This window comes from Callithrix jacchus, chromosome 2 (genome assembly GCF_049354715.1).
Source record: "Callithrix jacchus isolate 240 chromosome 2, calJac240_pri, whole genome shotgun sequence".
Lineage (NCBI taxonomy): Eukaryota > Metazoa > Chordata > Mammalia > Primates > Cebidae > Callithrix > Callithrix jacchus.
This window is the reverse complement of record NC_133503.1, coordinates 47,541,369-47,565,908: the sequence shown is the minus strand read 5'-3', so window position 1 is coordinate 47,565,908 and position 24,540 is coordinate 47,541,369. Positions and strand designations below refer to the sequence as shown.

General features: G+C 43.1%; 1 protein-coding gene across 3 annotated transcripts in view; it reads right to left on the bottom strand.

Moving 5' to 3' along the window:
- Positions 1-24,540, bottom strand: part of ADRB2 (adrenoceptor beta 2) — a 55,940-nt gene that overhangs the window by 6,920 nt on the left and 24,480 nt on the right. The window contains exons 2-3 of one of the 3 annotated variants that reach the window (XM_035288109.3): positions 22,336-22,458; positions 8,253-11,818 (exon numbers count right to left, since the gene is read on the bottom strand). The exons of 1 other annotated variant lie outside the window; for it this stretch is intronic. In XM_035288109.3, the coding sequence (XP_035144000.1) occupies positions 22,382-22,458 (77 nt within the window). In that variant the 3' untranslated portion in view covers positions 8,253-11,818; positions 22,336-22,381. Of the gene's footprint in view, positions 1-8,252; positions 11,819-22,335; positions 22,459-24,540 lie in introns of those variants that run through there. One more of the 3 variants, XM_035288114.3, reaches the window with a different exon arrangement.

Genomic DNA, 24,540 nt, shown 5'->3' with positions numbered 1-24,540 from the left:
TACCTACTTACTTCTATTATTCCTGCGGGGACATAATTTTATCCTCTAGTTACCCTTTTTAGAATAATGTTCAGTTTGTCAGTATCCCTGCTAAATTGTGGGCTCTGCGTTGGACAGGGAACTGCAGAGTGTTCCTTGTATGAGCTGAAAAACAGAGCACACAGTAGGACTGTCACTTCCTATGCTTAGCACGGGAACTTCTCTTTATTGTCTTTTGCTGTCTTTCTCTCTCAAACATTTACAGCAGTGGTTCTAAAGCTTCTTGGTCTTAGAGCTCTTTACTCTCTTAAAAAGACGATTGAGAACTACACACAGATTTCATTTATGTCGATTCCATCTAGTAATATTTACCACATAAGAAGCTAAAATATAAAATTTAAAATATTGCTTTAATTCATTTAAAAGTAACAAAAATAAAACCATGACATGGGAACATAATTAACATTTCCTGATGAAAATTTTTCAAAAACCAAAAATAATATTCATAAAATGGCATTATTTTACATTTGCTTATTTCTTCAACCTCTGGCTTAATAGAAGTTAGCCTGATTCTCATCTGATTCTGCATTTAATTGGTTGCAATGAGATGTTTTGTTGAAGTATATAAATAAAATCTGGCCTCACTCAGAGGCATAGCCGGACAAGGGGGGAATATTTTAATGGCGATCTCAGATAGTAATGGATATTTTTCTTTGATATTACATGGAACGCTGTGGCAGTTTCTGAAAGGTTAGTTGCAATGCAAAATTTGCAACCTTATCAACGAACTTTTCTTTAGTCGATTCATTCGCCCAACTTACACTTTAAAAGGATCTTTTACCCTGGCATGATTTTGTAACATTGTACATTAATCATTGGAAAAATATTAGTTAGGCAGGTCTTCCAAATGTTGATATATTTCATTCTACAATAAAAAAAAACATATTAATTAATATTACTATCAATCTTATTTACAATATCTTCAATTATTGGGAAGCTGACAAGTGTGCGGTGGCAGATACAAGCTTTCTAAAATTTACTTGAAAGCTTGAATTTTGTCATTGGCAACAAATATCAGTAGTGATTATTCTTGAAGCGATAGGCTTACTTCATTCATTTCTGTGGAAATATCTGCTACATGCCCACATCTGAATAATCAGTTTGTCTGTTAGTCATTCTTTCAAGTAAAAATGGGGTCAAAATTTAATAAAAATAACAATATTTACTGCTTAATACAAGACATTTTTAAATGAAACTGGCTCCCTCCTGCCCCCACCGGGCATGCATCAGGGTAAAGAATACAATGACCACTTGCACAGTTGGGCACCATTGCTTTTGCACCATCAGTGCAAATGTCAGCACAGTGGAAGAAGGCCAAGTAGTATGACTCTGAAAATAATTTTGGCATTGTGGACCTCTTGAAAGGATGTGGAGGACTGCCAAAGGTCTGTGGACCACACCTCGACTAAGTTGCCAGTGTTCAGGATGCCTACTGGTCACATTAGTTATATTCAGTCTCCCACTGATCCTATCAGTGATAACGGGCTGAGAATCTTCAAAGAAATAATAGCAGTAGGAATGTATCTTAGGTGCTGTGCCAAGTGCATTTCATACATTATCTCACAGCAACCCTTGAGGTAGGTTCTGTTTTATCCCCACTTTCAGTTGAGAAAACTGAAGATCAGAGAGGGCAGTTAACATGCCTAAGATCACACAGCTGGTGAGAGTAGAGCCAGTGGGAAACGCCCAGCAGTGCGACTCCAGAGCCCATACTGTGAGGTGCTCTGTTATTGCTGAAGAGGTTACCCGGGTGGGTGAAGTGAAGAGATAGCATGCCGGAGAGGTAGGAGGTCAAGGCAGTGGCTGGAAATCTTGGACTCAAGTGTCTAAATAGCAAATCAAAGTTTTCCCCAGAACCTCTTCTCATCTGATTCCCATAAAGTCTTGAGATGAACAGGATTCTTCTTATTTCCATTTCTAAGCAAGGAAAGTGATGGTGCTCAGCAGGCAAGCATCCCCTTATAGCCTCAGTCATATGCTGGGAGAACACCACCTTCTCACCCAAAGCCAAGCTGCCCTTCTTGGGCAACTTTTCTCCCTTGGGACATCACATTGTCACATGCCATGGAGGGGAACTTAGCAAAACAGGCAGTGGTGTCAAAAGAGAGAGGGATGGTGACCCAAAGTCCAGGCACTTGTCTGACCAGCAGTGAGAGTCCTCCTAGGTGTCTATGACTGAGACTCAGAGCTGTTCCACATTCTGGGGTTCAATTCCACATTAAGCCAGGGAGAGTTTCTCTGCAAACAGAAAAGGAAGTATAGAGGATGAACAGGACAGGTCAGGAAAATACACTGAAGCCTTGGAGGCCTCAGACAACGAAGTTTGAAGGAACAGAGAAAAAGGAGCTCAAATGCTGTCTGGATTCCTTTCGCAATGGAGGGAGAAATTGAGGCCTGCAGAGGGAAAGGAACGTGCCAAAAGCCATGCAGCTCATAAAGTAAAAATGCCAGATGCCATCCTGGCCCCAGGACTCCTTGCTTGATGCACTGTACTCTCGGAAAAGAGACTATATTTAGATAAATCAAAGCCAGCTTGCTTGGAGTCTCCCTTCTGATATCTCAGAGCAAACAGAGGCAACTGGCAGCGGGGTTGCTATGCTAGAAGCTCAAGCTCTGGAGACTCATTCCCCTTCTATGAAATTCTTATGAACAGGAGCTGAGAACCAGGATGGAATTTCTTTGGTTTCTTGGGACCTCTCCCCAGAGTTTGTAATCAGGTTCCTCTTACATACCACTCTGGTGTTTAAATTCCCAGTGGGTTATATATTCAGTTCAGTCTGAGATTTTTTTTCTCTTTCAAGGAGCCAACTTTGCCTTTGTTCTTTTGTTTATATTCCCTGGACAATCGACAGTTCCTGAAAGTGGCAGGCCTGCTGGATGCGGAAGAGGGGAAATTTCAGGACAGTTCCTGAATATTCAGGCCTTCAAAGCCTCATCCAAGGCCAGCACAGGGCCTCCAGAATAAAGGGGAGATCCTTCACAGGTTACAATATGCTGCAGAAGAGAACCCCTGTTCTCAGCTCAGATCCCCACATGATCTTCCCTGCCCTCCCTGGGCAGGGGAGGGAAAGTTTTTAGTATAGAGGGGAAATTTTTCAGTAATAAGGGGATGATCGTCTGCTCCTTCATTTTCTTTCCTCTTCCACAGGTTGAGTTCTGAATGTTTACAATTAGAAATGAAGTATTTAATTTCAGGTTCTGTTCACCAGGACAAAGGAGAATACTATACTTACTGACTGACCTTAGGACTTATTTTCCTTTTTTTTTTAGGGAGAGGTCCACAAATATCTATGGAGAATCTGCTATGTTTAAAGCCCTGTTTTAAGAGCTGTTTTGTTTGCTTCAGCAGTTGAAGCAAACAAATGTTCTGCTCTGGTGGCGCTGACATTCCCTGGAGGGAGTCAGACAACATATGATGGCTTGTAGAGCAGTGTGAAAGGCAGACGCAGGTGAAGGCCTAGAGAGTGACAGAGGTGGCATTTTATACTGGATAGTCAGAGACAGACATTGAGTTAGGTGAGGGTTGGAAGTAGAGACCTGAGGAGGTGATATGTGGATAGAGACCTGAATGAAGCTAGAGAATGTGTTTTGAAGCATGTGGGGAAGACTCCTCTGCTTGTCAGACTGGTCACTCCTAAAATGGGGTGGGCCTGCCTTGCAACCTCAGATCACACAGAACCAGCTTACCCCTGCTTCCAGATGCACATCCTCTCCAGGCTCCAGGTTCTTGAAGACCGTCCTTGGGTCCCACCTGAACATTCTTATCCCAGAAAATCTGTTATTCCAGCCTAAAGTTACCTTTCAGAGTGCATTACCCCAAACAAAACAAAGCAAAAAAAAGAAACAAAACAACAACAACAAAAAACCCAGCCCTTCTAGAATCTGTGGTCAGTTGACTAGATCTTTGATTCTTCTTCTTCTGCCATTCTTGATCCTTCTGAGATTCTGGAGCTTTAGAGATAGATGTGCCCTCTGAAGTCAGATGGCCCAACCCCCTCATTTTACAAATGGGGAAAGTGAAGCCCAGACATAGGAAGGGCCCTGTTTTTGGCTGGTTACGGAGTTAGTAACAAAAATGACAGAGTGGGGACACATCCACAGGTGTCCTACTGATCTCAGGCTCTTTTTCTTTCCAGCCTCCAACACCCCAAATTCCACCTTTAATCCACGTCTACTTTATGTACTTGGAGAATAACAACAATGGTTGATGTTTCCACAGAGCTTGGGTTTCCTCTTGCAATGTTGTTCTGTTCTTCTCAAGGATGTATTCTGGGAAGAGAAACTCTCTGTAGGTTTCTTTTTTTCTCTTTTAAAAGAAATATTATCTTTTGTTTTACTCTAGGCTTGGCACTAAAGGCTTTATACCCAGCATTTCATTTAACTCTCAAAACCCCTTTGTGAGACATCATAATCACTTTCAAAGACTGGGAAGCTCAAGTTCAGAGAGGCTAATTTACCAAAGGCCACACAGCCAGAGAATGGTGGAGCTGGGATAAGAACTCAGGACTTGCAGACTCCCCAACTAGGCTGGTCTGTTCTCCCTGACTAGCATCTGTCACCAGCTAAGGTATAGTGCTCTTATTGGCACATCTGTCTCTTCATACTCATGGAGCTTCTCTTTCTTTGCCTATTTTGGTTACCTTTCTCCACCACCATATCATAGCAGTTGGTCATGCCAGGAGCCTACTATCCCCTAGCCTTTCTCTGAGAGGTTCCTGAGCCACAGGTTGGGATGCTTAGCATCACCTGACTTTGGCATCCTGGCCACAGCTGATGCAATACAGAATAGCTTGACCCAAAGCCTACTAGCTATGGACTGGCCAGCAGCCTCTGAGGTGTTCATGCTCTGTCCACAGGAACACTGCTCTGACAAGCGACTGGTTGAACCAAACAGACCTTTTCTCTTGGAGAGCAAGAGAAAAGTGTAAGGCATAGGAATAATGCTCATGATCAGAAGAGGCAGAAACACAGAAGTCCAATGCTTATGGACAGATGAGACAAGAGTGAAAAACATTCCAATGGTGGAACAATTTTGTGGACTCCATGGGGTTTGATTCTGCAGTTCAGATGGTTTCTGCAGCTCAGATGGTTTCCTTACTTCTCTGTGCATTTTTAAAATAAACTTCTAGTAAGTGAGTAACATGAGTGTGTCTATGTCCCTGCTCCCCTAAAAAGGCAAATCAGCACTCTTCAGTCTGTTCCCCTTCAGTGCAGCAATTGGTTCAGCTGATCACCTGCTGGCAGTGAGTCTCCACATTTGGCGGAACTTCTACAGCCATTGGCCCCTGGCTAGACCTGAGATCAGTTTCCCCAAGGGAGGCTGTGAAACCATCTGGGCAGATTCCTGAGGCCCACTTCAGACTTGATGGGGCAGAAGTTCTGTGGGTGGCTCCTGAGACATCTTACCCAAACTCCCCAGGTGATTTTATTCCCAAGTGATTTCTATAGATCTTACATTTTGAAAACAATGGAGAGCTGTTTGTAGGTCAGATACTCACTCTGTTCCTACCAAACATGATGAGCATGTATGATCTGGAGTGAAGATCCTGCATTCTAGGTCTGATTCAAGGTCTAAGGCCTCGTCTGTGAATCCTCCTTTTTGTGGGGTGGAGGCAGGGAGCATCAGACCCCATCATCCAACACCTGCTGCTATGTTTTAGGAACTGGTCACATCTGAAATGGCAAAATGCTACCAATGAACTGAATATGCAGATTGCAAAAGTATTGTTTTTTAAAAAAATCTTGAATTATTTGCTCTCTTATAATGACCCCAAGATTTCACACACACAGAAGTCTGATTTCTATCTTTTCTTAAAAATCTGCGATATTTAGTAGCACTGGGCCTTCATTCTGTTTTGGCAACAATGAACTGTTGCTGAATACAGATGCCATTTCAGATGGCACTTAAGTGTCCCATTTACTTCAGGGTGCCCCCTCTCCAAATTTGAGGCTGTCAGTGGTTCAAGAAAAATGAGAGTGATCACATTTTTTTTGAGGATGTGAAGAATATTCTTTCATATTTAATAGGTCAATTTTGTAACTGTCTTGAGAAAAATGTGACTCAAGATGGTCATATCACTTTGAAGATGCCTGATGCCTAATCCTAAAGACATTTGAGTTGTGGTGCTTGACACTGATTCCCACATCCCTCCACGAAGCTGTGACTGGAAGGAAAGAGTCCACCATAAAACCAGAGAATATCAGAATCTGATTGTCAGTGCACCATTTTTCTTGTACAGATGGAGATACTCTGGTTCAGAAAGAGAAGAGCACTCCTGATGTCACCCAGGACATGTGGCATGGGCAGAATGAAAGTCGAGTCCTCATTCTCGAGCTGGGCTCTTCGTCTATAACTGTCACTGTTTGCTTCCAAGTATCTTTACCCTTGGCCACATCATTTTTTTGGGAGGTGCTCACTATATCACAAGTACAGTTCTAACTAAAGTGTCTTACAAATATTATTTGATTTAATAGTTACCCTTATTTGACAAATGAGAAAATTGAGGTTTACAAAGTACTTCGCTTATTTGTGGAAGAAAAGGAATTTGAATCCAGGTCTGGGAACAATCAAAACCTGAGGGCTTTTCCATGGTGCTGTGTAAATCAACTCACTTAGCAGCCTGGAAGGTCACTGCCATGCTGTTTTCATCTTATTATGGAGAAGGCAAGAAGGTAAGTGGCTTGCCTGGGTCACATAACCAGTAATTGATACAGTCAGGACTAAAATCTAGGGCTAGCTCCAGGTTGGCGCTTCTAACTGTGGCCACATTTGCTCCTCTGCTGTACCTCATGTAACCACGGGAAACCTTCTAACAATTCATTTCCATTGCTTTGTATGGAATTACCCTGTACAGCTTAGTATCAGTACATACATTTGGCAGTGTAGAGGGCATGGGTCTATTTTGTGGCACACTGAGTACCCGTAGAGTTTTGTGATAGTGCAGCATTTTGGGTCAACACATTGAGCAGCAGCCTAGATGTTCAGGTGAGGTGATGCCTACAAATGGAGGATCTGCATCCACAGACAAGAAGGGCCTTCTCCAGTGGCACACAGTGAGTGCCAATTCTCAAATGGTTAGAGTCAACACTCCCTAGAGCCAAAACCAGAACACCGGGTCCTGACCTTTTTTTTTTTCTGCACAATTCTTTCTCTTTCCAATATACAAAGTGACTTACCTCCCATTCAAATGTTATCACTAAAATGCCATGAAATGCTGTGATTCCCTTCTATCATCTTCATTTCACATTGTTAAAGATGAGAGTTGTGAATTCTCCTCACTCAGAACCCCAACACCTCAGAAAGTGAGGACTCTATCAGTGATTTTTACAGCATGCTCCAAAGAATCTGAAGTTTCCTGTTAGGCATTTCTGAGATTTTGAAAGTAACAAAGGCTTTACCGTCAAAAATAAAGATTCAGATCAACCAAAGAACATGTTAATCACTCAATTACAAAACATATTTTATATATTGGGTCTAGAGTAATATATCATTTTAAAGAAAGAGCTCTGTTGCTAAAAATATATTGAAAACCTCTTTTTGTAAATGTCATTTGTCACAGAGTCATAGGATACATCGATTCAGAGGTAGAAAGTAAACATGGATTCAAAGTCAAATATTCCAGTGAAGTAGAGGAAACCAAATGTTCACTTTGGGCTAATGAGGCACTTTACTGAAAAATAATCTTGCCTTCCCAGCATCCCCACCTCAATCAGCTGGTACAATAGCAGTGTTTCTTTTGTCCCTGCTGGGCATGCATTGACCTGCCCATCTTTGCAGTGCAGGCCCTGGAATAGCAGCCATCTTTTGGCAAGAGAGTCTGAGCCTGCTGGTGGCTCTAACACTCAGGCTTGCTTGTAGGATTCTCTACGTCTCCACTCTGGGTTCTAGAACGCTGAGGTATGGCTACACATGCAGACCCTGAAAACCTGGGGGTAAGGGATCAGGTGGCTCAGAGGGGTGCAGGGAGGTGGTGCTATGAAGGTTTCTGGAAACAGAGCTGCAGCTGATATTTCCCTCTTTGTGAGTACAAGAGATTAGAAAGTTCTGCCACACAGGAACGAACTTGAGAAAAACAAGCAGATGAAGCAGATACACACTCAGGCCCATTCTCTCCCTCTGTCACCCGGCTCAGGTGGGTGGCATACACACACACACACACACACACACACACACACACACGTTCCTATTCATATTTGGTTTGATTCAGCTGTAATTGTTAGTAAAGTGGTTTAACTAGTCAGGTCAGATAACCTGCTTCTTGTCTCTAGCTAGCTTCAACACTTCTCTTGTCTTTATCCACAGCAGGAACATAACTCCAGGCCTCTCCTCGCTGCCGCATATCAGGCTGCCACCAGGTCTGGCCTCTCTGGCCATCTCCCTCGGCCCTTCAGCCCTCCCCAAATGATCTCTTCATGCCAGACTCCACATCCTTGAACACTAGAGATCGCAGAACTTCAGGCTTGGAGACAATCGAGTTATTCACTGCATGCCTGTTGTTTGACACGTGGGAGAGGTTGGAGCTTAGTATCTCAGGAGAATGAAGGGGCAGCTCCATTTTCCAAAAGGGCACCAAGGATCTCTGCATCAAGCTGGAAGCCTGTTTTAAATCAGATTTCACAGATTGCAGCCCACGGGATATACCAGCTCCACATACATGTTGTTCAATCCGTACACCTTGAATTCCACAATATTATCTTGTAATTTAAATGTAGACTCAACAGTTTAAAATGGAAAAATTTAACCCTCCAAAGTCCAGATTTCCTACTTCTCTTAATGAATTGCACAGTGTGACAACCTCATCAAAACTCCCAAGTAGAGTAATTTGCTGAAGATGAATAGGCACTTTCCTTTTAGGTGGAGAATTGGCTTAATTCATTTTTCTTCCCAGTTAGCCTATAAAGGCATTCGTATTTGCAACCTCTGCCTTAAATAAAAATAAGATAATATTAATAATTGTTGATGCATATTGAGTATTTTACCTCTAGTAAATACCATGCATATGTTAATTCTAAATAAAACTCTATGAGGTAGATTTATTATCATTCCCATTTTATAGGTGAGAAAGCAGGGGCTTGGATGAGTTAAAAGAGTTGCCCAAAGTCATACACACAAGAAGACGAAGAGCTGGGATTAGATTTACCCAATTCCAGAAACTGTGCTGACCCTAAGGCCTAGGTAGTCTCCTTCCATGGAGGTGACTCTCGAAATTCATCCATTCCTCATCTACATGTGGAGTTTCAGTCTTCGTTTCCAACAGTCAGTGAGACTTTGGCACTTTTATGCCTACAGGCATTCACCAAATGGGGAATCTGGGTGATGATAGGATGAGTCTTTGCACCGTTCTCCTTTTCGTACCCCCAGGCCCCTCTGCTCCTTCTTTTGACCTCTGCTCAGGCTGCAGCAGCACCATCCTTCTTTCAGCCAGCCATGCAGGCACTTCAACTTTATCTCTGACTCTCCTCTTCCCTGCTGACTGTGTTCAACCAACATCTGGTGTTGCACTGAGCCTTGTTTACAGTTTCTCCATGTTTTTGGCTTCAGATCTTTGTTTTCTGTCTCCCTTCCACCTCAAAACCACTCTTTAAGACATTGCTGTATTAATCTTCTTAATGCATTGGTCAGCCCACTTACTTACCTCCTTAAAGACCACCATTGACTTTCCACCACCTGAGGGAGCCAGGCCCCTGCTCTTTGGGATGGCCTTTGAGACCCTTTAGAACTGGGGAAGTTTCTCCAGGCATAGCTTCTTGTAATTCCTCTTTGTGTTTTCAGTCCACCAGCCAAATTGAGCTATTCCCAACGTTCCCAGTGCTTTCCATGTCTAAACACTTGTCCTTTTTGTCTGGAATGCCCCACTGCTAAGCCTTCCTTGTGGAATTTTACTCCATTTTTTTAGGTCTAGCTCAAATGCCGCATCCAGAAAAGCTTCCCTGAACAAAATGCTCCCCATCTGTATCACCCTCATCCTTGTTCCCCGGACAGAGGCCAATGCTCACTATTTGACAGCTATTTATGGAATAACTATTATTTGCCAGGCACTGTGGGATACTCACTGATGCATTTTTACAACTTTCAGCAAATACTAAGTGCTTACTATGTGGCAGACACTGTCTTAATATAAGAGGTGCAAAACTCACTACTGTAATATAATATCAGGCAGTGATAAGTGTAGTGAAAAAAATGTGAAGCAGTTGAGTCTCATTCACATGGGGTGATAAGAAATGTATGAGGAATCAACAAGGTCCACCAGGACTCACAGCACTGAGGGATGCCTGCTGCAGTGACATGCAGGCCTAACTGGCCCCATCTAGGAACAAAAGTTCAGCAATAGCTTCTGGCAATTCTGTGGCTCTTCCTGCACCCTGACCACTTCTTTGATGTTGATTGGCACTGCAGCTTCTGGGTGTCCTTATTGAGCTCTCTTCAAGGGAAATACAGCCATGGAGAGGATCTGTGTCCAGGGTCCACAGATGCAGGGGTTTCCCATTGCTGCACTCTGTAGGCTGTGTTCCAGAGTAAGAGTCCTCATTGTTGGAGGAGGAAATCACAGCCAGACCACTGGGCAGCATGGATTAATACAGCCAATCAGGACAGAGGCTGCTGATGAGGGCAAGCGGTTGATCATTCCTGCTACAACGCTCCCCAGAAGCCACTGAAGTCTGTTAGCAGGATTGCAAACTTTAGCTGAGAATAGCTTGGGTGAGTTGAACCTATGGAAATCATAAGCAAACTGGCTGCCTCCCGGCTGCTCCACTCCCTCAAGTCCCTTCCTGTGGAATATCCTCTCCACTTTCCTCAATGATAATGATTGCTATGATGATGATGATGATGATGTGATCACAAGGCTCAATCACTGAGGCTCTCTGCTAAGTGCTTTATGTGCTTTCTCTCACTTAATGCTCACATACAGTCCTCGAGGTAGGTACCGTCATTATCCCTACTTTACAGATGAGAAACCTGAGGTGTAGAGAAGCTAAGAATTTTGCACAGAGGCACATCTTGTACATGAGGGGTGTTAGAATTCAAACTCAATCAGATGCTAGACTCCAGAGCCCCTGTGTGTTTAACTCTATAACAGTAGAGTCTCCTGTGTTGCTGAAATTTTTATCTGACCCCAAGGTCATTCAAATGACACCTCTACCACAAAGCTTTCTTTGATTATCTTTTTCATGTCTGCGTATGGCACATATGACTGACCTCAGCAGTGGTTGTCATGCATTCATTCATTCTACATTAATTGCATATTCACTAACTGCTCTTTGAGCACCTCTTTGGACCGGGCTCTGAGATGAATAACTCTGATCCTCCTGCTGGGAAGTTCCCTATCTGGCTACTGCAGGGCAAGATCAAGGCTACTCTGAGATAGGTCTGGTGTGTTCATATTTATGTCAGTTTACAGCAGCAGCTCCCGTCACTTCCAGGGCCTGAGAAAGTTATGGGTCTTTTCCTATATCCAGACCATTGAAACCATTAACAATTCAGGTCAGACATGTGGAAATTCAGCAAGCTGCAAAATAAGCAGGTGAAGTAGCAGGGAGTCCCACCAGGTAAAGCAGTGCAGGAGGGACATACTATGTTCCCCAGTTCTTGCCCCTCTCCCTGCAGCCGTCCTGTGGAACTGAACTTCCAAGTCCTCCCAAGAGATAGGAAGGGATCAGCTGAAGCTGTACTCTGTATTATTCGGGTGTTGAAGGGTTTTGCTAAGTGTTTATGAGATCACTTGAAGCAAAACTGCTCTTTCCTCCAGGATACTGCCAACTCAGCACCTCCGAGACTAACCTGCGTGGGACACAGAGAAGCCAGGATTAGGCCACACCCAGGCTCGGTTTGAGAGAAGCCTTCTCCATTCCCACCCCACCAAGGAACTTAGCAGTGTTTCCTTAACCATTTAGGAGATTTTTGAAAAAGAGGGATGGGAGAAAATTTGCTGAAAAGAGCCCCAAGCAGGTTACTAAGAACTTGCAGTCCTTTTGCTCAGACCCTTCTTAAGAAGGGTCAGACAGATTCTTAGCAATCCCACTGGAGGTAATGGTTCTCAGCTTTTCCCCTCCTTCCTTCCTTCCTTCCTTCCTTGCTTCCTTCTTTTTCTTTTTCCTCTTTCTTTCTTTCTTTCTTTCTTTCTTTCTTTCTTTCTTTCTTTCTTTCTTTCTTTCTTTCCTCTTTCTTTCTTTCTTTCTTTCTTTCTTTCTTTCTTTCTTTCTTTCTTCTTTCTTTCTTTCTTTCTTGGTTCTCAGCTTTCTCCCTCCTCCCTCTCTCCTTTCCTTTCTTCCCTCTCTTTCTTACTCTCAGAGTCTCGCTCTGTCACCCAGGCTGGAGGGCAGTGGCACGATCTCAGCTCACTGCAACCTCTGCCTCCCAGGTTCAAGTGATTCTTCTGCCTCAGCCTCCCAAGTACCTGGGATTACAGGTGCATGCACCGTGCCTGGTTAATTTTTATATTTTTAGTAGAGATGGGTTTTCACCATATTGGCCAGACTGGTCTTGAACTCCTGACCTCAGGAGATCCACCCACCTCTATCTCTCAAAGTGCTGGGATTATAGGTGTTAGCCACTGCTCCTGGCAGTTCTCAGCTTTCTAATGGAAGAGATGAACCTTTGAGAATCATAGAAAATATATACATTCTCTCAAAAATACACACACACACACACACACACACACGCACACACACAACTACAATTAGAATTTCAGAATATTTAAGGCCCTCCTGAAGTCTATCCATGAAACCAAAGTTTGGTGTTCCTAAGGTGATCCATAGAAACAAGACAATTTTTGGCGGTATATGGAAAAATGTTATTTTTAATTTTAACTCCTGAGTATTTATTTTAACATGTACTAAAATAACAGTTAACACATCATACCCATGGGCTTGTAAATGTTTCCACTTGGACTGAACTAAAAAGTATGCTAGAATTTAATTCATTTTAATAAGGAGCATTAATTAAATGATTAATGGGTCAGGGGAGCTCTAGAAAAGGCTATGCAAAAATGGCTTATGTTTTGGATGCACTGCTCTCATTTGTGGACTCTCTAATCTGATTCAACAATCTTATTGCACAATGAGAAAACTGAGGCTCAGAATGTCAGGTGACCCATTTATGAGCTCCCAATAGTCAGAGGCAGATTGAAGGAAAGCCTCCAGGGTACCAGATCCCCAGGCCAGTGTTTCTTTCTATAATTCCATTAGTTTTCTTGCATTCTACCAGTGCAATTTTAACCTCAAAGGGCAAAACAATTGAAACAGTTCATCTGAGTTCATTCCTGTAGCAGAGAGAACCAGCAGTAACTTCATAGAGCCAGTTAGATTGCTGTTATTTAACAAGGACTTTTACAAGTATTTTCCTTAGAGTCCTTTCTCTGCTTATATTTATAAACAGAAAAAATTTTTTCAAGATGCTTGTCATTCCTCCCACATTGTTAGAGATCTGCTTGTATATAGTCTCAGGAAATGATTTGATGTTTTCCCCTGGGAGTTTATTCTACTTCGCTAGAATCATAAGAGAGAATCAACTTTGTATGTTATGAGGGCTCTTGCGATTTGGGTTGACGTTGTGTGTGCTGCTCTGATTGCCAAGTTGAAATTGAATGTTGTAAAAATATAAAGACTTGCTTTAACCCTTCCACCTAGATCAGCCACCCGGGGAGCCCATTGCTTAAATCTGAATGCATCCCTTTCAGAGGGAGACAGTCTAGAAGGAGGATGACAGGACAGGAAGAGACTACAGCCCTATCAAGGGAGAAGCAGTTGACAGGACTGATGTTAGCTGGCTTGCAGACTAGAGGAGCCATCTCAAGGTCACTGTTTGCAGCTTGTTGAAAAGCTGTCCTGGGCCAGGGCAGGGAAGGCATGCTGTGCTGCATGTCTGTAAAGCCCTGGGCTGCAGACGCCACCTGCTACCTCAGGAGTTGGGGTTGGGAACAGAGGAAGCAGGTGGGCACCTGAGGAATGTCAGGAGGGGAAGGCAGCAGCTCCAGGGAAATGTTGTCAGGTAGGAATGAAGACTGGAACTTTAAAAAATACAAAATCTAAGTTTTTAATGGTATCAATACATTTTAAACACATTTCAATACATTGTGTGGCCAAATAAAACACATCTGCAGGTAGATCCGACCTGCAGACTACCATTTTGTAACTTGTGCTTCTATGGGTCACGAATTGTTTTAGTATTTTCAGCTACTGATTCAGTACTTCAAGGCCATGCATGGATTTCCCCTTTCTTATGTGGCAGTTCCGGGGTGTGGTCCTGTGCTCAGAGTTCAGTGACTTAGTAGAGTATTTTCACCACTCTTCAGGAGATTGTGTGAGACGTGGACAAGAACTCTGAAACTCCAAGAGCTGCGGACTCCTTCTGGGGTAAAGGGAGGGTCAGGCAATTCCAGGCATTGTGGAGAGGTGGCATGATACTTGGGAACATACTGAGACAGAGGCAGGAGATCCAAGTTTTCACACTACCTTTGCAATTCCCTAGTTGTGTGTTCTGGGATAAGTAACTTCTCTGGGTCTGTTTCCTCTCCTATTAAATGAGAGGTGGGACAGGATGGGTTTCTGTGATTTTATTACAGTCACTCTTCCTCACTCTCAGCCCCAACTCTATAGGACTTCCAAGACCCCACATCCGGTATGTCTGTCTGAGATGTGTTTGCAGCAACCCAAAGAACCCACTCTGCAGAGCCAGCTGGGTCATGTTGCCCTTCCTTGTTATGCTAGCGTTCTCTCTTCTTCAAAGGCCATCCTACTTTGTCTACCCATGTAATCCCTACCCATTCAATCATTTGGCAAGCCTCTCTTGACTCAGGTCAAATCTATTTCCCAATCATATGCACCCTTCCATCAGAGTAACTCACTACAGGCACACTATTCATTTATTTGTGTGATCATCAGATTAATGTCTCACTGGGTTAGATTATCCTGATGATCTCTTCTAACCCTGATAATCAGTGATTCTGAGATAGCCAACCAATGAGGGGCAGTGCACAGAGAAGTGGTTCTCAAGCTCTATTTTTACCCCATGCACTTGAAAAAGTACAGCACACATCCAGCACAGATCTACTGGTTTGAGGAACTCACATATATGGAAGTTAAGAGCACAAACCTGGTCTTGACATTTTCTTCTTCTGCTTTATAGCTGTGTGGCTCTTTCCATAAGATGCATTGACACCCAGTTTAACCATAGAATGATGGTTAATTTTTTTTCAGACAGTTTCACTTCTGTAGCTCAGGCTAGAGTGCAGTGGCATAATCTCCACTCACTGAAACCTCTGCCCCCCAGGTTCAAGCTATTCTCCTACCTCAGCCTCCCAAGTAGCTGGGTTTATAGGTGCCATCACCACACCTGACTTGTTTTTGTACTTTTAGCAGAGACAGGATTTTGCCATATTGGCCAGACTCATCTCAAACTCCTGACTTCAGGTGATCCACCTGCCTTAGCCTCCTAAAGTGCTAGGATTACAGGCTTGATACACTGCGCCCTGTCAAGTGATGGTTAATTTTATGTGTCAAGTTGACTGGGCTATGGGGTGCCCAGATATTTGGACAGACATTATTCTATGTGTGGCAGTATTTCTAGATGAGATTAACATTTGAGTTGGGAGACTAAGTAAAGCAGATTACCCACCCTAATGTGGGTGGTTCCCATCTAATCCACGGAAGACCTGAAGAGGAAAAAAAGGCTGACCTTCCTCCCAATAATAGAAAATTCCCACGCTTGACTGCCTTTGAGCTGGAACATTGGTTTCTTTTTACTGTCAGACTTGAACTAAAACATTGGCTCTTCCCAGGTCTCAAGCCTGTCAATTTTTGGACTAGAACTATATTATCAGCTTTTCTGGGTCTCCAGCTTGCAAACTGCTGATCTTGGGACTTGTCAGCTTCCATAATCACATAAGCTGATTCTTTGTAATAAATCTCTTTTAAAACACACACACACACACACACACACACACACACACACACACACACACACACACCTTATTGGTTTTGTTTCTCTGGAGAACTGCAAGGAATACATATGGGAACAATAATAGCTGTCCTGCAGGATTCTTGTGGGGAACAATTGATTAAAACACTTAGTTACTGTTGGACACATAGCAGGCATGCAGGGATGTAATACATGAAAACCATAAAAATATTTTGAAATCCCAAGCAGAGCATCCTTAAAACACAGAGTCTAGCTGGAGTTTTGGATATTTGCTCTCTACACCAATTAGCACTTCCCTCCTCACCAAAGGACTCAGAGGAAGATGAGACCAAATGAGCTAGAGGTCCTGATATGGTTTGACTGTATCCTTACCCAATTCAGAATTGTAATCTGAATTGTAATCCCCACATGTCAAAGGTGGGAGGTGATTGGATCATGGGTGTGGTTTCCCCTATGATGTTTTCATGATAGTGAGTGAGTTCTTATGAGATCTGGTTGTTTGATAAGTGTCTGATGCTGCCCCCTTTGCTATCTCTTTCTCTCCTGCCACCTTGTGAAGAAAGTGCCTTGCTTCCCCTTTGCCTTCCGCCATGATTGTACATTTCCCGAGGCCTCCCCAGCCATGCGGAACTGTAAATCAATTAAACCTCTCTTGTTTAAAAATTACCCAGTCTCAGGTATTTCTTTATGGCAGTGTGAAAATGGACTAATACAGGTGCTTTCTTCCTCAGGGGATATTTTACAATGTCTTAAATCATTTTCAGTTGTCATAACTGGGGGAAGAGAGGTGCTACTGGCATCTAGTAAGCAGCAGCGTGGGAGGCTGTTCAACATCTTAGAATGAACAAGACAGGCCCACGGCAAAGAATTATCTGGTATAAAAATCAATGGTCGGTCAAACAGTAAGCAATGATATGTATATGTCATCTGTATATCCTAAAGTCCATATACATACAATCAACTGACAACCAGCACATGGCACAGACTCCCAGCCATGAGCCAAGCTGACTCACCCACTGGAGGCTGACTTATCGGAAAGGGAAAGCAACATCTCATTTACGCACAACTTTTCAGGAAAGTAAAACTTCGGGGAAGCTGGGTGTCCCTGGTGTCCTATACAGCATGATCATGAAGTATGATATATGTTTGTGCCCACACCTTCTTCCTGCCTAAGCTTTCCAATACTGAGCAATTCCTGTCCAGCGTATCATATCATAAACTCTTTAGGAAAGTGAGAGGCCGAGAGGTTGCAGGCAGTAGGGGAAATGGGGTGAGGCTGGGTGTTATGCTGAGCTACCCACTGTCTGGGTCACGCAGGTTTGGCTCACTTTCTCCCCTTTGCCTTTAACTCCTTCATCAGTGAAATGAAAGGATGGGATGAAATGACCTTGCAATTGTTCTTTTTTGTCAGATAGTTCCGAATCTTAGCAAGGCAACCTTGGAATTTCCTTGTGGAGGGTTTTTTCTCTCAGCCACTACATTTGGCAGAATATCACAGAACTTGGAAACACCAGCTTGGGAATTAAATAATCTGACAAACCTGGTTTGGAAATCCTAGCTCAGCCTCTTACTTATATAATTCTTGGAAAGTTATTTAAAAGTAAATCTATGTGTCTCAATAGGCTGATGTCAGATTCGATAAGATGTTTTTGGAATAGTCTCTGATAAAGAGTAACACTTAATACATGGAAGCTGCTGTCATTATGATTACTATTCAGTAGTGATGGTGGGAGCTGCAATGGTGAACACACAAAAAATAAGATTAAAAATTGGTCTTTACAATTAAAGAATTTACAATCCAAGAAAACTGGGTCAGCAACACAGAGAAGTGCTTAGTAGAAGCATGGTTACTGAGATGAAAGATAGGGTTTGCATTTAGAAAAGAGAAGTTGATTCCAGCTAGAGATAGAGAAGGCTTTGATTGATGGAGATAGTAGGGTACAGAGTGGGATATTCAGGATACATTGGGAAACCACATCTCCTAAAATGTTTTGTAGATTCTAAGTGCTCACCTCTTTACATACCTGAGCAACAGTTAAATGGGACAAGCAAGTTCTCTCTGTGGTCCCTGTCCAGCCTAGATGTCTGTGGAACTGTTGAATTATTCAAACACATTTTGTTCTGTTTGACTCTCTACCAAAAGGAATGGGAAAGAAAGAAAACAAAAACACAAGAAATGCATGCATCCCATGTCCAAAAGGAGTACTGGGTAGCAAGGCACAAGTACACAGATGAAGGAAAAATAAAAGAACAGAAAAGAGCAGGAAAATTTCTGTTGCTTCTTCTAACCAGGAATTCAGATGGGGAGTTTAAAGAGTGAATGCCTTCTAATTAGCCCTCTGCTCTGTGAGGCTCACACATACACTGTGTGTGCCCAGGTACCCTGCCCCGGCTGTCAGAGAGCAAAGTTACTTTCATAGGAAGAAAGGGAAAGATAGGAGTGAAGACAAGGAGGCAAGGAAATGAAGCAGGTTCTACACAGCAAAAGAGAGACACAGCCCATCCTCCTCATTTAAATGAAACAGACCGCTAATGCGTAGGGCAAAATTTCCTGTTCACTCTTGGTGTGAGCAGACCTGGGCTGCTGTCCTAGCTCTGCCCATTACTGACCTGTCATAGTGTCCCCTACTTCACAGGCTGTAGTGGAGATTAAACAGGAAGCCACCGGTAAAGGGACTATTGTGAAAAAGTGGTTCACGTAAAACAAAGATACTATAATTGTTGTTGTTTTCACAGATAAGAAAACTGATGTGTAGAAGGGAAAGTCTTTGCCCAGGGTTTCTCGAACAGACAGCAGAGCTGGAAGAGTCCATCCCCTCAGGCCTAATGGGCAGGTTGGTTTCAGGGATAGGGTGCAGGCAGGCTGGGGCCGCCTGAACAGTCAAAGCCCTCTGCTTCAGCCACCTTCAGCCAAGGGAGCCTGGGCTGGGGCTGATAAACACAGCCAAAGACATATCCGGTATGAATTTCAGCAGCCCCTCCTACTCAGACGCCAAAGCACGCAGGTTTGTTGTGGGAAGCCCTGGGGAGTGAAGAGGAAGAGCTTGGGAGAACATGTGGGAAATTGAGCCAGCCAAGAGAAATGAAAAACGCATTAGCTGGTGTGAGGGGAAGAGGATGCAGAGACACAATCCATAGCTTTAAATATTTCCGTCATCTGTGACAGAAAGGTGCAAGCAACCTGCTGCAGGACAAGCCCAATTCCAAAGCCCAGTCTGTTAAGGCAAAATGCCTCCAGACATCTCTATCAAAACTTTTGCTAGAATAGTGACCGTGAGAAAATCATTCCAATGCATGCATGCAGAAATTTCCACAGCTTGGCTCCCAGGTTGGTCTGCAGAAAGAAAACTATGACCTAGTGACAATTTGTTTTCATGTAGGGTGGCTTCCGTACCAGCTGCCTATGACTTGTTGAGCAAAGCACTTGCCCTTGTTGAGTCTCTGATTCAAGAAGTCATCTAGAATCAGCAAGGCATCTTGATGGAAAGAGTTACATGGTACTTTCTAGGTTTCAAAATGTGAAGGATGTGGGAGAGGAAGAGAATGGCCCAAACCTTTATTGTGTACAACTAGTTGCCAAGTACTGTCTCACTTATTTTACAGGTATCACTTCCTTGGGCCTTTATGGTTTTTCTTTGAGGAATGTATTATTATCTCTAGTTTCAGTATGGGAAATAGGATGCCCAGAGAGGTTTGAGACTTGTTCATCACACAGTCAATAGTCACAAAGTTGAAATTCAAAATTATGTCTATTGCTTTTCAAAGATAATGGTGAATAGCAGTAATGGATGTTCTTGTCCCCTGAAAATAATGTTATAGAACATGCACTCCTTATTACTGTCATCAGCCTGTCCCACATCCCAGCTCTGGATATTTTAGGGGAAAGATCACCATCTTTGGACATGAGACACAAAAGATGTGTGCTGAAGCTGGCTCAGACTGTCTCAAAAGAACTGGGTGTGTATACCTCTTCTTGACTCCATGTTCAGTGGTGTCACCTCAGTACTTTGAAACCGGCCATGACATCAGTATTCACACCACAGAAATAGGCAAACACTACAAGTCAGGGATCCCCCCTCATGGAGAGCTGGGTAACTAGCATACCACTGGATGTTGTCTCAGCTGATCACTAGCTGAGAGGAGAAACATTTATACCCATGTAGGAATTTGACATTGCTGTGGCATCCAAGCACTCTGTAAATGGTCTTGTCTTGTTGACCCGGGTTAGACCCGTTGGGGTATTGGTGATGATCAGAATCACCTGGAGTGCGTGCTGATAGCATGTGGGAGACCCAGGCTTTCTTCCAGTCGAACCTGGCCTGCTGTGTTTTTATCAAGTTTCCCAGGTAACTCTGATGCCTACCAAAGTTTGGGAATTGCTAGTCTAATCTACACACTGAGAATAGGAATCCTCCCTTGACTTTCATCATGTGGATGGTGAAAGTAAGCATGAACAAATAAACTCAGATCTTGAAAGGATATGTGCCAGATAAGCATGAATCTGAGGCTCTATTTCTTTGTCTGTAAGATAGGGATACTTCTCCCCTTGCCTGGCGGTCCTTGAGAAGGTGATCCTGTTGCAACGGTTTTACAAACAGTGAAACTCTGTACAATGTGTGGCATTGTGATGACAAAAATAGGAAGATGATTTTTCTTTTGGCTCTATTTCCTTGTAGTGCTGGGGACACCCTCCTTTCACCTTTTACTCCCACATCCTATTTTTGAACCTGGCATCTTTTGGCCTACGGATTAAATGACCCATGGAGCCAACAAACCTGTGCAGCTCCAGCATATCCCAGCACCTCTGCTCCTTGCTACAGCTCATCTGCCCCCTCCCAGTGCCAGCCACTGGCACCTGGCCCAGGCTGAAGGTATTGCAGTCTCCATTTCCTCTCAAGTTGCTTCTCAAAATCTAGCACTTGGCTTTTTAACATAATGGCTGTCCCACCTCAAGAGGCTACTTGGGTTTAATTTAAAAACATCTCTTTTTCTCCTGTGTTTTGGAGTATGGCCAACTCAGCTCTGCCAGTGACCCATTCTTATGGGTGCAGATGAAAGTCCTTAATTAAGCATTTGGGGAAGAGGCCAAAGTTCTAGGGTGCACTTGCCATGATCATGCCAGATGATGTTCCTTCTCTTGGGTCTCCACTTCCACATCTGGTGTTTCCCAGCAGGGAGTGATTGGCATTTTGTGTAGGGTAAGTCTTTATTGTCTTGGACATTGCAGGAGGTTTAGTATTCCTGGCTCCCAGCCACTGAGTACTGGGTAGTGCCAACTTTGCCACTGTGACAACTCCAAATATCCCCACACCTATTTCTAAGTGGCCCTATGGGGCAGGTTCTGCTCCAGGACTGAATTATAAAGTCTTCAGTTTTCTCATCTGGTAACTGGACCAGAGAGGTTCCCCAGAACCAGAGAGTCTCAGGAGCAGCATTAAGAACTTCCCTGGGCTGGAATGAGAGGCTGAGTGTCTGTCCTGCTCTAAACCAAGGTTCTGCTTAAGTTTATCTAATTTATAACAGTTCTACAAAACAAGTTGTTTGGAAAAAACCTCTTGTGGTTAAAAAAAAAAGTGTGAAAACCACTGGGCTGGGTCAGAGGTTGCTAGATGACAGCCCAGAGGCCCAACATGTACTCTGCAGACATGTTTTGTTTGGCATGGAGTTTTAAAATATTTAGAGCCAATATTTTAAAAATCTGGATTTTAGGCTTCTCAAAAAAAAAAAAAAAAACAAGAGGACAGGAGGATTTGGCAACACAGCCCAGATTTCCACAAGGCAAGAGTGGGCAATGATTGAGCAGAGGCTGCCCACTCAGTCAGGGCCTACCCTGTCCCTTTTTCTTTTACTTGTCTGGCCCCATACACATCAGAGTGTACAATGCTTAGAAGGGTAGTTCTCAACCCAGAACATCTGGAGTACCTTTTAAAATTCCAGTGCTGGGGCTAGACTAATTCAATCATAGTCTCTGGGGTGGGGGCCCAGCTACAGCATTAGTACATTGAAAATCTTTCCAGGTGATTTTACTGTGCAGGTAGGCATGAGAACTAATAAACTCTAAATGACCTCTAGTTTGAACACCTGCCCCAACAAACCTGGATTCAAAGAGGAGTTCCCATTCCCTCTCCTCATGTCCCTTAGGATTCCCAGTCTCCTTTTCTCCCCCTGGAAATCCCTGATTTTGCCCAAGCTCAAAGCCATCAATCCTCTTGCTTAGTTAAGTTCTCATTAGATGACATATCCAACTCATCTCCCACTGCATCCAGGGCCTCCTAATTGGATTGAATCAATGTTCTGTTCTTTTCAAGGCCCCAGAGGGTTCAGACCCTCTCCTAGAGACTGTTCCACTTTTAGAAAACTCTGCAAACCCCATAACTTACCAGCTCTCACCAGCCTCAGACACAGAGGCTAATCCAGGCCCCTTCCTCACATTCTATCTGCAGTGACACCTTCCAGGATCATCTTCTCTGGGACTTCATTTGCATAAATGCCAAAAAGACAACCTGTAAGGTAGGGATTCCCAACCTCAGCCATGTTGGCATTTTCTGCCAGATAACTCTTTGTTGTGGGAGCTGTGTTGTGCGTTGGAGAATGTTTAGCAACACCCCTGGGGTCTACGTCCCTTAGGGGCAAAGTCATACCTATTGAATACCATTGCTTGAAATTCAAAGTTTCATATTCTTTTAAAGGCATGGATGATATGTGCTATTATTCCAGTTCTTATGCTGTCAACATACCTGTCCACTCCCCATTTGCCTTTAAAGCAAATACATCTTTCTGTATCCCACCCACCTCTAAGGTTCATTACATCAGTAACAATACATCCATCCAGCCAATTGCTCAAAAATCTGGAAGTCATTTTTTTATTCCTTTAGTTCTCTCAGTTCATATATGCAAGTGATTAGCATGTCTTACAGGCTCTAGTTTCTAAACATATCTCAAACTTCTCTATTTCTTTCCAGTTCCACTTGTTCCAATTTTGTGTGTGTGTGTGTGTGTGTGTGTGTGTGTGTATACATATACATATATATATATATTTGGTCTGGACTATTGCAATAGCCTCGTTCTCTTTCCTACAAATCATTTTCCTCACTGCATTCAGAGGTGTCTTTAAGAAATGTAGACCAGATCATGTCTCTTAACTGCGGAAAAGCCTTCAAAGTCTTCCCACGCTTGGAATGAAACCAAAGCTCCTTACTAGGGCCTATGAGGTTAATGTGGCCCAAACCAACTCCTCCAGCCACTCCTCATATTAATTTTCTTCTATTTAATTATAGTCAGATTGGCTGCCTGTCCACTCCTGAACTATACCAGACTCTTTCCTGCCTCTGGGACTTTGCATATCTCATTTTCTCTGCCTACCTTTTTTTTAAACCCTGGTTTCCACAGTTGGCTTCCTGTCAAGATTCAGATCTTGTCTTAGGAGTCACTTCTGTAGTCATCTCCCTCCCCACAAGTTATTCACTGTCCATTGAAAATAGTGAATCAATCCATGACATTATTCATATCTTTTAAGCAATTATTACAGACTATTATCTTTCTTATTACAGTTTCCTTGTTATCATGCATTTTACCTCACTTGCATATGTGAAGTCAGGTACCTCATCTATCTTATTTATTACTGTACCTTGGGACCTAGTACAATGCTTGGCACATGGTATGAGAACAATAACAATAAATCTCTGTTGAAGGGTTCAGTGACCAGATACCAATAAGCTTCAGATCCCAAACTCCTTGATGTACTGGTAATGGATAATGATTGACACTCTTCCAGCTATGACATTTTAAGATGCCACAGTCTCTGCATCCGTAAAATGTCAATTCATAGTGGACCGCTGGGAATTCCATGAGTCACTCTGGGAATCATTACTATCTTAGTGCTTCTGTGACCATAAGAGGCCTTCCTTGGTGGAATGATACTGATTTCTTAAATGTCAGAGCTAGAAGGAAACTTAGAGACAATCAAAACAGTCTTTCCACAGCGAGGAACACATCCTAAACTTTATTGTTCACTTAACAATTGCCCAAAAACACATAAAAAATTAAAGAAAATAGGATTACTTTTGCCTAGAGAGTCAAACCACATTGTATCAGGTAGAATTACTGCCATTCTCATGAGCCAGGTAGAGTACCCCAGCATTTAGTCAACAGTTCTGGCTTGGCCTGGACTTTCTGTCAGTAGAAAGAAAAAATCAGGCTGGGTGCAGTGGCTCATGCCTGTAATCCCAGCATTTTAGGAGGCCAAGGTAGGTGGATCACCTGAGGTCAGCAGTTTGAGACCACCCTGGCCAACATACAAAACCCTGTCTCTACTAAAAATACAAAAAATTAACTGGGCGTGGTGGTGAGTGCCTGTAATCCCAGCTACCTGGGAAACTGAGGCAGGAGAATGGATTGAACCAGGGAGGTGGAGGTTGCAGTGAGTTGAGATTGCACCATTGCACTCCAGTCTGGGTGACAGAGAGAGACTCTGTCTTAAAAAAGAGAAAAAAAAAAAGAATCATACTTTATGATTTTCACTGTAAGCCCTGGGGTTGGGAGAAATCAAAGAATTTGTCATACTTTCTGATATAATACAAAGGGGA